Source organism: Dipteris shenzhenensis, chromosome 26 (genome assembly GCF_047967505.1).
Source record: "Dipteris shenzhenensis isolate YYH24624 ecotype China chromosome 26, Dip_SZ_1.0, whole genome shotgun sequence".
In the NCBI taxonomy this organism is placed as follows: domain Eukaryota; kingdom Viridiplantae; phylum Streptophyta; class Polypodiopsida; order Gleicheniales; family Dipteridaceae; genus Dipteris; species Dipteris shenzhenensis.
The window spans coordinates 51,134,199-51,148,105 of record NC_141621.1 but is presented as its reverse complement, the minus strand read 5'-3'; the positions used below and the strand labels follow the sequence as shown (position 1 = coordinate 51,148,105).

At 42.2% G+C, this 13,907-nt stretch overlaps 1 protein-coding gene across 1 annotated transcript in view; it reads left to right on the top strand.

The window, feature by feature from the left end:
• The window catches only part of LOC147885241 (uncharacterized), a 62,420-nt gene that overhangs the window by 23,613 nt on the left and 24,900 nt on the right, over nt 1-13,907 (top strand). Inside the window, exons 8-10 of the mRNA XM_087397183.1 lie at nt 11,065-11,239; nt 11,362-11,559; nt 11,770-11,817. Of these exons, the coding sequence (XP_087253309.1) occupies nt 11,065-11,239; nt 11,362-11,559; nt 11,770-11,817 (421 nt within the window). The remainder of the gene's footprint in view (nt 1-11,064; nt 11,240-11,361; nt 11,560-11,769; nt 11,818-13,907) is intronic.

Sequence of the window (13,907 nt, the reverse complement as noted above, 5' to 3'; positions counted from 1 at the left end):
GCAAGAGCTCTATAAATGTATGCTCTCGTCAGCGTGGGTGTGTAGAGTGTGTGATGCACCCTCTTGGGGTGATGATTATGTGGTTGGGGATGTCATTAGCTTTTCGTGATGGAGTTGACGGTATTTAGCCTTGTGGCATCATAAGGTTAACAACTCCATGGTTTGTTTTGCTTTTTCATGATTAGTTTGGGTTCCCTGTATTTTGATACGTGTGGAGTCAAAATGTGTAATTGGATTTAGCCTTCATGTTGTTCGAAATTTAGCAACACTTGTGTGAGTGCTAAAGAATTATATCTTGTGAAGCTTTTTCTTTGGTTCCCCCCTCTGCCATATGAATTTTACAAAATAGAGGACAATGTGGAGTCTCTGAGCCTAGCTCTAGTATGGCCTTGTAGGCTAGTCTTAGGACTCAGTCAACCCTTAGGTTGACTTCATTGGTCAACCATATGGTTGACTTTGGGGCCATATAGAACCATATGGTTGACTTTGGGGCCATATAGCTTGTACTTTCTCATCATCCATTTTCAAGTACTCGTGTTTGCTCCCTTGCATTCCACTCTGTTTCCATTACTTCCCGCACCCAACATTGGTATTAGAGTGGGTTCTCTCGTTCCTTCCCGCCTCCCCCCGTCCTCATTACTCAGTCTCCCATTGCTCCGTCCTAAACCGGTTTTGGAGCAAAAAAACTGTCCAGAGGCTGTTTTTGACTTTTTGAGCTTCGATTTCGACGTTTTTAAAATTTTTGAGCTGCCTGCATACAAACTACCTTGTCTTGCACCATTTGGGCCAAAATGTTTTCCTCTGTACAGTCATATGGACCTGTACGGGCACGTGCGTGATGCTGCGAGGAATCTGTACGATTTGTCAAAAGTTGATTTCGAGCATTTTTGGGCTGATTTCTTGCTCAGATCTAGACTCTTTTCAGTCATTCGGGCCTTCCTCCAGTTGCTCCAACCTGCTCTAGCACCATTTGGCTGGGATTTGGATCTGCATGGTATAGTTTGATTTGAAGCTTTTCACCTTCTTTTATGTCACATTTGCACACATTGCAGTGACATTGAGGTGATTTTGCTCTAGAAATTGGGACTTTTGTGTCACATTTGCAGATTTTGCAGTGACATTTGCTACTTCTGGTCACATTTTGGGGCTTTTGTAGTCTTTTGCCCTATTTTGACTCCTTTTTTTGCAAAAATATTTTGACTCCATTTCAATTTCCAACGTTGGGGATTTTGGATCTATTGCAGGCAGATTGCGGGATATTTTCAGATTTGCAGGTTATTTTGTCACATTTGCCTAAATAGCAGTGACATCTGGGGATCAGTGGCATGGTTATCTCTTATTGGCCCTCAGGTGTTTTTCGGGGACATGACTTAGACTCATCCTTTATTATATGACGACACTCTGTGGAGTCATGCTCTCTCCAGGATGTTCCTTTCACTCCTTTCAGAGCTGCTCATGCCTCGGTAGACACAGCTTGGGAGATTCTAGCTAGCATTGCAGCTGGGCATATTTGGAGGGCCAAGTCTATGGCCAGTATATGGACTGATACTATACACATGCTGATGGCCATCTGGGTGAGCATGCAGGGATCCTCTTGAGCAGCTATAGCTAGGAGAGAGATTTTTTTCAGAGTTTTGAGAGGATCTCCGTTCTTATCTGAGTCCTCTTCAGGGTTGAGGTAGCATTTTCAGCCTCCACCTTGGATTTTTGTTAGCTCCTTTTGAGCTGTTTTTTCTTTCATGCTTGACATGATGTACTCTCGCATTTGAGCTTGCTCTTGCAGCTTTCATTCATACTTAATGAAGTAATCTTTTTGAAAAAAAATAAATAGCAGTGACATTTGGTTGCTTTGATATGAAATTGGGGGTTTTTTAAAGACATTGGCAAGAAATTGCAGCAGATTTGGTCACATTTGCAAAATTACAGCTTTATGGGGCTTTTACCGATTTGCTCTCTTTTTGGCATAATTGCCCTCTCTAAATTTGGGGCTTTAGCTGATATTTGCAGCATTCTTTGCTTGACACAACCAAATTTGGGTTCTATTAATTATAAATATATTGCGGGGTTTTGTTTTGTGAGGTGTGTTTTTTGGGTGTGGTTTGGTTTTTTGGTTGTGTGTGTGTGTGGGGGGGGGTTGTTTTGTTTGGGAGGGGGGATCGATTTTGTGCCTAGCCAAAACCTTGGAAAATACATTTTTAGCACTATTCTAATCCGTACTCCGTACACTATTGGCCGACTTTGGCTGTGGTTGGCCTCAAGGATGGTCTCAAGGAGGAGGAGGATGGCACTGATGAAGATGAAGATGAAGATGAAGATGAAGATGAAGATGAAGATGAAGATGAAGAAGATGAGGATGAAGATGAAGATGAAGATGAAGATGAAGATGATGATGAGGAGGAGGAGGAGGAGGAGGAGAATGAGGATGAGGATGCAGGTTGCAGCTTGAGGCTTGAGCCTCATCGGTTGTGAATCGTGATGCATTTCAATTTTCAGCTTTATTTATGGGCTGTGGCAGCCTTTTCTTCTATGATGTTTTGCCTTTGATGTTTTGGTGTAGTACCTACTTCCAAGTTTCTACTACCTACTACCTTTGATCATGATGTTTGGTGTAGTATTGATCTATCATTGACACTATGTATCAGAATCCAGATTTCAGATGACTCTGGTCTCTGGAGGGCCGAGGTTGGACTCTTTGAACTTTCATGAATCATGACTTTAATATTAATACAAGTTTGAAGTTTGAAGTTTCAATTTGAAAGTTTGTAGCTCTATGTGAATGTAATGTGTACAATGTGTACAATGTATATCTTTCTAAATGTTTTTGAGTAAAATTAGGGTCACGTATGTTTCAGCCCTAGGGGCTGAACCATACTCCAATCATACTTCCTTACTCGTATGACGTATGCGTATGGTAACGTATGGAAAAACTATGGCTATATCCATCTTGGACGAATATGTGCAACCATGATATAGTTTCCAGGTATATCTGAGATGTATCCAGGATACTTCAGCCTTATCATTGAGGGGGTTTTGTTAGCACTTAGCCTTGGTATGGCCTTGTAGGCTAGTCTTAGGACTCAGTCAACCCTTAGGTTGACTTCACTAGTGAACCATATGGTTGACTTCGGGGCCATATAGACCACCCCTTTTACTTTCTCACCATCTTTGCATGCTTCAGCTTGTTATTTGCTCCCTTGCATTCCACTCCGTTTCCATTGCTTCCCGCCTCCAATACAAGTGAGGTCCCTAGACAGCGGCCATCTCTGAAGGCGATGACCCATATACATGATCCAGCCACGTACTACCCTAATGTGGAGCTCTGAGGTCATCAGTGATGTCAGTGAGCTTGTATGAGGTGCCTACTTAAGGACCTCACTTTTCTTCATTCCATAAGCAAGTATTCTGATTTTGTGTCCACTCTACTCTCTCCTTTCAGTATTCCAACATGGTCTCAGAGCCATTTGATCCCCCTTGAGCCCATTTCTGCCACATCATCATCTTCTTCCTCTTCTTCTTCTTCACCATCTCTCCCTCTTCTTCCAGAAATTTGCTTGAGCTTGTTCTCCTCCGGTTCTCACCCATTTCCCACGCCCTTCCAGCTGGAGATCCATCTTGTTGGGGCGAATTTCGGGCTGCAAGGAATTGAAGAATTTCAAGCTCTGCTGGTCGCCATTGTACGAATTTCGTCGATTCTTCTTGCTGCGTTTTCTCTGCGCCTGCTCCTTCTTTCTCTAATTCCTTTCAGGGCAAGCTTCTCCATACCTAGAGCTACCTTGTGCTGAAATCTGAGCAGCAATGGCTGCATATTGAAGGAGAAAACAGAGAAAAACCAGTCGACTTTGTTGAAGAAGGAGAAGGCGACCTGACGCGTTTTTTCGCCTCTTCTTCCCAGAGGTTCTATTGTGGTATACCAGCTTTCTTTTGCCTCAGAAAGCCCCCTTTCTTTTGCTTTGAAGAGTGTGCTATAAGCCCTCCAAGTTCAGCTCTCTAGTTTTGACAGTTTTGACAAGCTTTTGAAAATGATGCTACATAAAATGCTACTCTAGCATTTCTGGTCTTTTGAAGTTTTCAATAACTTCACTACAAGTGTTGCTTCAGTTTTGTTTTGACTTGCTAGACCTGGTTTTGATTGGAAAGTGTTTATTTCACCCACTTCTATGAAGCATGTAAGAAGAAGCATCATTGTTTGAAATCTAGTCACTACTATTTGCTACATCAAGTGCTCATATTTTGGAAGTCTTTCAGTTATTTTTGCCTTGTAAGAGAGATAGACACTGCCCAATATCTGGGTTAGACCCTCTCATGGTTACCATATTTAATCTTGAGAAGTTCAATGGAAAGGGCTTCCATACATGGCAAATGAAGGTGAAATTTGCATTGATGAGGGAGAACTTATGGGGACTTGTCAAACCGACTCCTACCGCTTCTTCTACGGCCTCCAATGCTGGACAATCCTCAACTCCGACACGACCGGCAAGGGATCCAGCAAGAGAAGAAAAAGCATATGGTATAATTGCTCTTGCTCTAGGTGATGATTATATACACCATATCTCTGACTTGGAGTCTCCTTCGGAAGCTTGGCAGAAGCTAGACATGATTTTTGGTGCAAGCTCTCACATCTCTAAACTATCACTTAAAATCTCTTTCTTTGAATTAAAGATGGCAAGTGATACTACTTTAGCAGCTCATGTCAACTATATGCGGAGTCTTATGACTCAATTAGCTTCTATCAACTCTCCTATCACTCCTGATGATGCTATGGCAGTGTTACTTAAGAGTATGCCTGAAAGTTTTGATCACATTGTTAGCACTTTGAAGAATCTTCCCAATCCTAACCTTGAAGGCATTATCTCTGCTCTCCAAGAAGAAGAAAGGCATATGGAGCTAAGGAAAGGCAATGACACTGCTTATGTTATGAAATTCCAGAAGGGCAAGTATACTCCTTGCAATCACTGTGGAAAGACAAATCACCTTTCAAAGGACTGCTTCAAAGTTAATCCATGCAAGCACTGTGGCAAGAACAACCATAATGAGAAGTTTTGCAGAGCCAAAGCAAAGACAGAAAATGCAAATCTACTTACAGTTAATGAGCCTCCACAAGATGAGGCATCCTTTGAAGATTATGCATTTTAAACACATCTCTATGTATGCTCCAGATCTCTCTTTTTATGTCAAGGTACTCAGCCTGGATAGTCCTCCAAAATGAATGAAAATAAACTATTGTGTTTTGTGTGTTTTGTAAACACCTCTGGTCACCTTATGATGTAGGCCATGTGTATGTTTTGCTCCATGGTACCTCCTGCAGACATTGTGTGCATGTACATGCAGGGGAGATAACCATTGGAAGGTCTTTTTGTATCCCTTTTTTGTTTACCTTACACCCAAGGAAACCCTTGCTAGCATGAGAACCTAGCCATAGATTTATCCTTGACCACCATGAGATGGCATGAGAAACTATGAGACTAGATGTATCCTTGACATAGCCTGAGGCATTTCCTTGAGGGGGGGTTTGTTGGGATATCTCAAGGTGTATGCCTCAGGCACACCTTATGTTTCTATGTGTGAGTGCTAGAGGCACAGTTAGGTGCCCACAAGCACAGTTAGGTGGTGGAAAAGCCACATAGGATGATTGAGAGAATCTAGGAGCAGATTGAGGAGATGATTGTGGAGCTCTGAGGTCATCAGTGATGTCAGTGAGCTTGTATGAGGTGCCTACTTAAGGACCTCACTTTTCTTCATTCCATAAGCAAGTATTCTGATTTTGTGTCCACTCTACTCTCTCCTTTCAGTATTCCAACACCTAAGCCATGCTGGGTCCATCTCTACTACTGTGATATCGTATGACTCAAAGTCCAATAAGCCCATGTATCTGCTTCCCATCGAGTATCCCCCTAGGCCATGTGAGTCTTCTCCAAGTTTGTCTCCCTCATGTGCCTTTATAGTTCATATTTTCTGTTCTCCAGAGCTCCCTATTGTGCCATTACATCCCACATCAAGTGCATCTATCTCCTATGCCCCATCCGTCCCTTCTTGACCTTTCCTCCACTTTCTTTATGATCCTTGATCCCCCTTGAACTTTTCTCCCTAGTTTCAGGACTTGCTGTTGAGCCAATGTTGCCTTCTCTCGAGTGTTCTCAGCTCATTTTAAGATCTATTGATCTCATTAAATTTTCTTCTACTCACATCTGTTTGCTTATCGAATTTTGGAGGGATAACAAAGGAAGGTAAAACAACTTGAGTTCTGTGCTCTGTTTTGTGCTCTTCTACCTTCACAGCCACTTGTTCGTCCTTGCAGGATCTCTGGCTTCTCATATTTACATGTTACCAGTTTCCATCTTGCTCCACTTTGTGAGGAGGGGAGACACTCAGAATCGTCTTGTTCCGCTCTTGGCTTTCTGGCTGCCGACCATTCTCTTTTGTATTGATACTCCTTCGCCCTAGTTTGACCTACCTACTTGATTAAAGAAGAGGAATCCCAGGGGGTGGTGCAGGCAGTCTGCTCGCCTTAAATTGCCTTGGATCTGTATTCTCTTTTATGTTTTCCTGTTTTTGGAAGCCAAATGTACTCTTTGAATCTTTGTTATTCTTTTTGCCAGCTAGGACCGCTTTCAGCTCTTTATTGTTGTCCTTACTGTGACTTTAAGAGTGCGTGTAACAAAAGTTTCAAACCATGGATAGATGAAGGGCCCCAAGAGAAGAGCATCCCCTTTTTTCGTTACACGGTCAGAAATGCCAGGAGATTCCAGCTCAGTTGTAGAGATTGGAGGCCCTCTAGAGCTCCTCATTGGGATGCTTTTCAGATTCCTGCAGAGATGCATAAAAACTTTTGGAGGAGACTTTGGAAATCTCTCAGGAATAGGAAAATCACGTTATTCATCTGGCTTACTATTCATGGAGGGATTGTAATGAACCTGTGGAGATCCAGGTTCGGGGCTGATCCTACATGTCCTCGATGCCACTCAGCGGTTGAGTTAGTGCAGCATTGCCTTTGGGAGTGCACTCAGGCGAGGACGATTTGGAAGGGTGTTGCTAGGATACTTTGCATTTTTCATAGAGCACCCTTCTTCCTAACCTGGGGATACTGGTCCACATCTTTTTTCGAGGGACATGACACGGACACAGCTTTCTTTGTTCGACGACACCTTGTGGAGTCATGCTCCCTCCGGGATGTTCCGTTTACTCCATTCATAGCTCCCCTCACTTCTGTAGACACATATTGGGAGATTCTGGCGAGTATTACAGCATGGCATATTTGGAGAGCCAGATGTATAGAGGCTTTGGAGGACACCCAGATGTATAGAGGCTTTGGAGGACACCTAGGTTCACCCTTCTCAGACTATGGCCAGTATCTAGGCAGATATTATACACACTTTGATGGCCATTTGGGCAAACATACAGGGAACCTCCAGGATTGCTACTGCTAGGAGAGTTGCTTTTCTCAGAGTCTGGAAGGGTTCTCCTTCTTCTCTGACTCTCCTTAAGGGATGAGGTGGCATTTTCAGCGGCCACGTGGGATTTTTGTTTGCTCATTCTGAGCTGTTTTTTCTCATGCTTGACATGATGTACTCCCGCACTTGAGCTTGCTCTGCGGTTTTTATTCATACTTAATGAAGTACTTTTCTTGCCAAAAAAAAAAAAAAAGTTTCAAACCAATTGGAAGCTTGTAGCCTCAGTTAGTCAAGAAGACATCCATGCATCCTTTCACAAACAGCAAACACACACGCTCAGACAGACAAGATGCTCCGTATGGCCATCCCGTAGGACCCACATAGTTGACTTATCTCTCATGGACATCTTGTAGGACCCAAAGCACGAGGTACATCAAGAGCTTACACAAGTACTTAATGCATGTAAACATACAGTCAGTGTGCACTTTTTTTTTCATATGGCCATCCCGCATGACCCATGTATGTTCCTCTCGATGTACGACGGGCTTTCATATGGCCATCCCTTAGGACCCATAGCTAGTGGTACATCATGAGTATTGAAACTGACCTTCAGTAAACTAAAGGGCAGTAAACCGTAACTAGCTTCGCATCCATTTCATTTATAGTCACATTGCATCTCTTTTAACCAGTTCCTTAAATACAAGACCACTTAGAAACAACTTTGAAAATAAACTGCATGGAGGCTAGAATGCCCCTGCTCAATGAACCAAACACGAAACACCACACTGCCCCCAAATACCTTGGCGCCCCTTTCAGTAATTATTTAATTATTCAAAAGTGGAATTCTGTTTTACAACGAGGGTGCACCCTTATACTATTCTGTTTGCATTTTCCACTACCAGAGCTTGGCCTCTGCTTGCATCCAATTCAAGTGCATCACTAGTATCCCAATGTTAGGGTCAAAACTAAGGCATATCTCAACAATTGTGTCACGTGACTGTGACAAGGCATCAAAGCGAATCCCTAGACATGCTCAAATAGCCTCAAGGCATCAACCGCAACCAATGTGTTCCTCTGGGACCAACCATGCATACCCTCTGTGATTGGGTATCTACTTACAGCTTGTAATGCCCAGAAAGAACTCCAAACAACAAAATGCAAAGCGACAAGCTTCCAAGTTATTAAAATCAAACCAGAAAGAAGTCAAAATGTCTATACCCGCTGTCCATGGGAGAGGGGCAAGCTCTTTCCTGCTCCTATCCTCTGCCCAGGCCCCCAGGGGTGTAGAAAAGATGTCTAGCCAAGGGGAAAGAGAGAAAAAGTGTGAGATACAGATTCTGGGAGCTGAGAACAGCAACAAGCTTCCAAGATAGTAAAATCAAACCAGAAAGAAGTCAGAATGTCCATACTCGCTCTCCACGGGAGAGGGGCAAGCTCTTTCCTGCTTCTATTCTTTTCCCAGCCCCCAAGGGTGTAGAAAAGACTCCCAGTCAAGGGGAAAGAGAGAGAAAGTGTGAGATACTTCTATGACCAGTCACGCTCGTCAAACAAGCTCACGACCAAGGGGTAGGCCCAAATGACCAGCCAGCCCCTCCCAAATAACTTGCAAGCGATTGATGTTGTCAGCAGCCCTAGGTACAACACTAGAATTGTGACCCTGCTCCTGTCTAAATCCCGTATCATACCAATACTTTACTTCCCTCTCTCCACACCTACACGATGTGATGTGCTGGGTATCCCAGAAGCCTCCATTCCATTTCTAAACGTATGCACATAGCAAATGGACTTAAAAGCCCCACATGGCAAATCCAAGCATTTAATACCAAGGGGTATATTGCCCTTGCTCCCTTTTTAGACCAATTAGAACCAAGGGGCATTTAGCACTAAAACTTCAACTTCATTCTCCAAGGTATTGGCCACTTAGCCAGGGTTAAAAATTCATGCCCTTGTGACATGATAATTCATGCCCTTGTGACTCATGTCTTTGATCCTTCTTTGAGAATCCTCACTGCCCCTTGCATTTTGCAAGATCACACTGACTAATTGCTCCAGAAGACAAGCAAAAGATTTGAATGCTTTTTGCCTTGAGAATCCCTGTACTGTATTTCTGGAAGGCTTTCACTCTCCATCTAAATAAACAATGTGACCAAAGCATGCGCTAGAAATCAACGACAATGCATAAAAGAACATATCTTTAGTCTATCAATTTCTTGCCATTAAAGCAAGTCAGATCTGTCCTTGAAGGAGTAGCAAGAACAGCCTCCTTTTGAATCTCTAGGCATTACCTGCGTGTTTAAATGCGTCACATTGTGTTATAAGCTGGTCTTCTACAGCCATGATGTTAGCAACATGTGCCGTTCATCGCCTTCACGAAAGGCTGTGGATCGTTTGACCACTGTGCTATGTTGGACATGCGTACAATCATATACTTCCATCAATGACATTGTGTTATATGCTGGTCTTCCACTGCTGTGATGTTATCAAAATGTGCCGTTCATCACCTCCACGAAAGATTCTGGATCCTTTGACCACTATTCTGACCACTATTCTATGTTGGACATGCGTACATTCATACTTGAATCAATGACACTTATCTTGGGCTATTGGGTGTAGCCACCTAAAGCAATTCAGTTGTTCGTGCTGATGTTAGATGAGCTCTGTCAATGACCATCTCTAGTCAAGGTTCTCAAGGATTTTCTTGTGGTATAGGTTGGATGGAAGGTTGACAATTATCAATTTAGCCATTCTATTCACCAGCGAGCTTCTATGCAGCTTCAATGGGCTAGTGACTGCCCTGATGATTGGAGAAAGGTTGAAGCTTCTCTCATTTGAGGAGGTTTGTCCTATGTTGCTCCAAGAGGAAGCTATGATGAAGCTACAAGATAAAGGTGGTGACAACAAGAAGGCATTGATTGCTTCTGCCGGGAAGTATAAAAGCAAACCTGGTAAGGGTAAGCAAAACAAGCAAGATTCCATAGGCCATATATGGCCTCTTGAGGATGATAATATATCATCTCACTGACACACTTACTCACACACGCATATATGCAAAGCTCTCTTTTGAGAAGTTGGCCTTGGAATGAGCGCTCATTGTATAGTGTAAATCACAGTCATATCTATTGGATCTTTGGATGCTGCAGTTGTGTATGCATGTAATATGCTGTCGTCTCTGCTCAATCTAGTATCAAACAGATAATTAGGCTTTGTCAAAGTATAAATCATGATGATTCCAAGTATCAAACAGATAATTAGGCTGAAACAAGAACTGTTTCTTTCAGGTATAGCATTGTCTTAAATAACTTTCTACAGATAATTCAGTGAAACAGTGAACTATTTTTCTATAATCTAGAAATGAGTTAGAATTTTGGATTTAGAACAACAAAATCTGAATTTGTACGATTGGATATATTCTAGCCTTACAAAGGTTTGTAGAAATGAGTTTTGTATTACTGGTACCCTGTAGTAGAGCATTGAGCTCATCATGTGGTCGCAAAGGGATGCAGATGTGTTTTTGGCTTCGAATTAGAATGTTGCAACAGTGTCCACATGCAAAAGCCAGGGCTATACTCTCAGTTGTAAGGAACAAACTGCCAGGCTACCTGGACAGTGGTAGCAAACGGTTTTTGAAAAATATATAAATTGTGTTTTGATTTTCTTGTGACTGGGTTAAATGCAGAGCGTTTACAGTCTCTGGAAGGTTGAAGCCCGAAGAAGCTGTCCAGGCAACTCTTTCATCGCTTCCAGACGAGGTTGTAGATTCAGTTGGCCTCTCTGCACTTCCTAGTGAGGATGCACTTGCGGAGAGCATGCGCAAATTGGAGTATTTACAGATGCAAGAAGAACTAATCAAGGTCTTTTCGACCCTTTTTTTAAAACATGGATGATGATTCTGAGGAATGGTCAAATGTGATATAGCTGCAATCTTCCTATTATGGTTGGCCTTTTATCTGAAATGTTTGAGGTCTCTTCGTAGGAAGAGGCAGAAAAGGAGCAGGAGAGGCAGGAGAGGTTAAACAAAGAAGGGAAAATTGATGAGACAGACAATGCATTACAAGAATTTAAAGTTGCTACGGCACGAGAAGCTCAGGAACTAGCCCTCAAGAAATCTATAGAAAAACAGGAACAACTTTGCAAGCTGAGCAGTGCACTAGCAGTTCTGGCGTCTGCTTCTGTAAGATCCCCTCCCATTTTGTTGAGTGCTGAGACTTGCCTGCTGCACATTTCTTACCGACTTACTGTTCTATGTATATGATGTTGTATGTGAGGAGCTAAGCAGTCAATATAGTATTTATAGTTTAGTAACTAGTTGTCAGAAAGGATTTAAGCACTCTTACTCTGTTTTGTAGTAACTAGGTCTTGTCTTTTTGTAAAAACTCTACAGTCAGTCAGCAAGGAGCGTGCTGAGTTTTTGAGGCTCGTCAATAAAGAGGTATGGCAATTTACTTGTTCAAGATGCTTTATGTCTTCCACAACGTAAAGATTTTGCTATGCATTTCATAATTTTCGGGACGTTGTTTCAGATAATTCTGTACGAAGAAAGATTGGATGTATTTAGGAGATTCTTGTTTAACTTAGTGGGTGTGCTTGTTATTGAGTAAACCATGTCCTACCACTGATTTCTCGCTCTTCTCATTTTAAATTTCACATCAAAATGAGGGAAGCTGATGTTCTACGCTGAAGTACAGAAACAAAGACATGTAAGTACATACCAAATTTATTTAATAGTTTATGAAAAGAGACATCAGTAAGCTGCATAGAAACAAAGACATGTGATCACTTACCAAAAATACTGAATGGTTAGTGAAAAGAAATACCTGTAAGCTGTGCTGAGAGAGTTTTTACTGGCTTTGGATAAGTGTCTTGGCAAAAAGAAACCTTGCAAAAGACCCTCACGTCCAAGAACTTGCTAACCTGTCCAGGATTGTCTCTATGCACAAGCCTTCTATAGAAGGACTGCTATGCAAAGGGATAGGGCAGAGAAGTCCATTTTGGCATTGAAGGATCGTGGATCCTTCCTGGACTCATGGCACGTGCACAGCTTGTGGGAGGGGATTTCCTTTCCTCTTGTGAGGCAAAATATGCAGTCTCCCCCTTTTAACAACGTGATCAATGGCCTGACCAAGAGGCCTTTTTGGGCTTATTGCCATGGCACAAAAGTCATGGGATATGTGGCTCGTGAGAATTGAGCTACAGCAACAGCAAACATCTATCCATTGGGATGCATTATATGGCTTTAGGTATGCCCATGTTGGTTTTGAATCAGCTTTCGAGGCACAGGTAATGTTCCATGTTAAACAACTCTTCGAAAGAAAGGTGTCTGAAGGAGTCAAAGGTCTAGTGTAATTGTGTCAACGTGGAGACTCATATATGTATGTAGGAGTTTCAAGACGTATGGACTGTTCAATATGGTGAGAGCAATATGCCAGTCCCTTATAAGCGAAACATGATTCATTTCCATCTTAAGATTGGAAGTGAAGAAGTAGGAATGTGTTTAATGATGGTGAACATATTAATGATTGTGGATGGGGGCCATGATTTGTGAAGGCAGTTAGTAGCGACCACTTGAGTTCTTTTGCACGTGTTTGGTGCCAGTCCACTCGCTCAACATTTAGTGTTTTAGAAGTGGATGGGAGTTTATGAGAGATTCAATACGGGTGTCCCTGTAGTGGCCAATATGGGACAAGTGAGTGGATTGGTCTTGGGTGCACCAACAATAAGGTTGGCTACATCAGCCAAGAAAGTCGTATTGGTTGACTCGTCAATCGGGTGGTTAGTTTGCAGCTGATGTTTCGTATGTGGTCGTAGCGGTGGTGTATCAAGCTTCTTTAGGGCATATGTCCACCATCATTACTACACCATTGAACACTTAGTGGAGTGTGCATTAGGTGGAAGAGACGAAAACAAGTGTTGTATACTTGTGGCTTCCATTTTGAAACAGCATTAAATGCATGAAGGTTGAGGTTCCTTCCTCTTTTGAGCTTTCTATTCCATTAGAGCACACATATCTCCATGATTTTTCATAGAACATATGCCCATGCATCGATGGTCTTATTTTGATGATCCTCGACTAATTCAATCCTTGTTTGTTGAAGAACTATTGGATGTTCTGTGTACGGATCACAACTATTGGAGTTTACAGCATTTGCAATGCAAAACATGCGATATTATTTTTAGGCAATGTTATTATAGGTATTAATAATTCAGTAACTAAAGAATTTTGGACGAATTCTAAGTGGTCCTCCCAATTTCATCTCTTTGAAATGTTAGCGGCTACAATTAATTTTCAGTTGCTAAAATCACATTCTAGAAGTAGGGCATAGCTCATTACAGTAAGGTATGTTGCTTGGGAAGTAAGATTTATCCTTTGAGAATCACCTATTGAGCTTTTCTTAACAAACAATTTGTTGTTTTGATCCTAAAGCAGGGGCTGGTATTTTCTTTAATGGGTCCAAGCAATCTGAAGATGCTCATGTTTTCTTGTTCTTGCCTTGCATCTATACTACAATCAACTAAATGTGG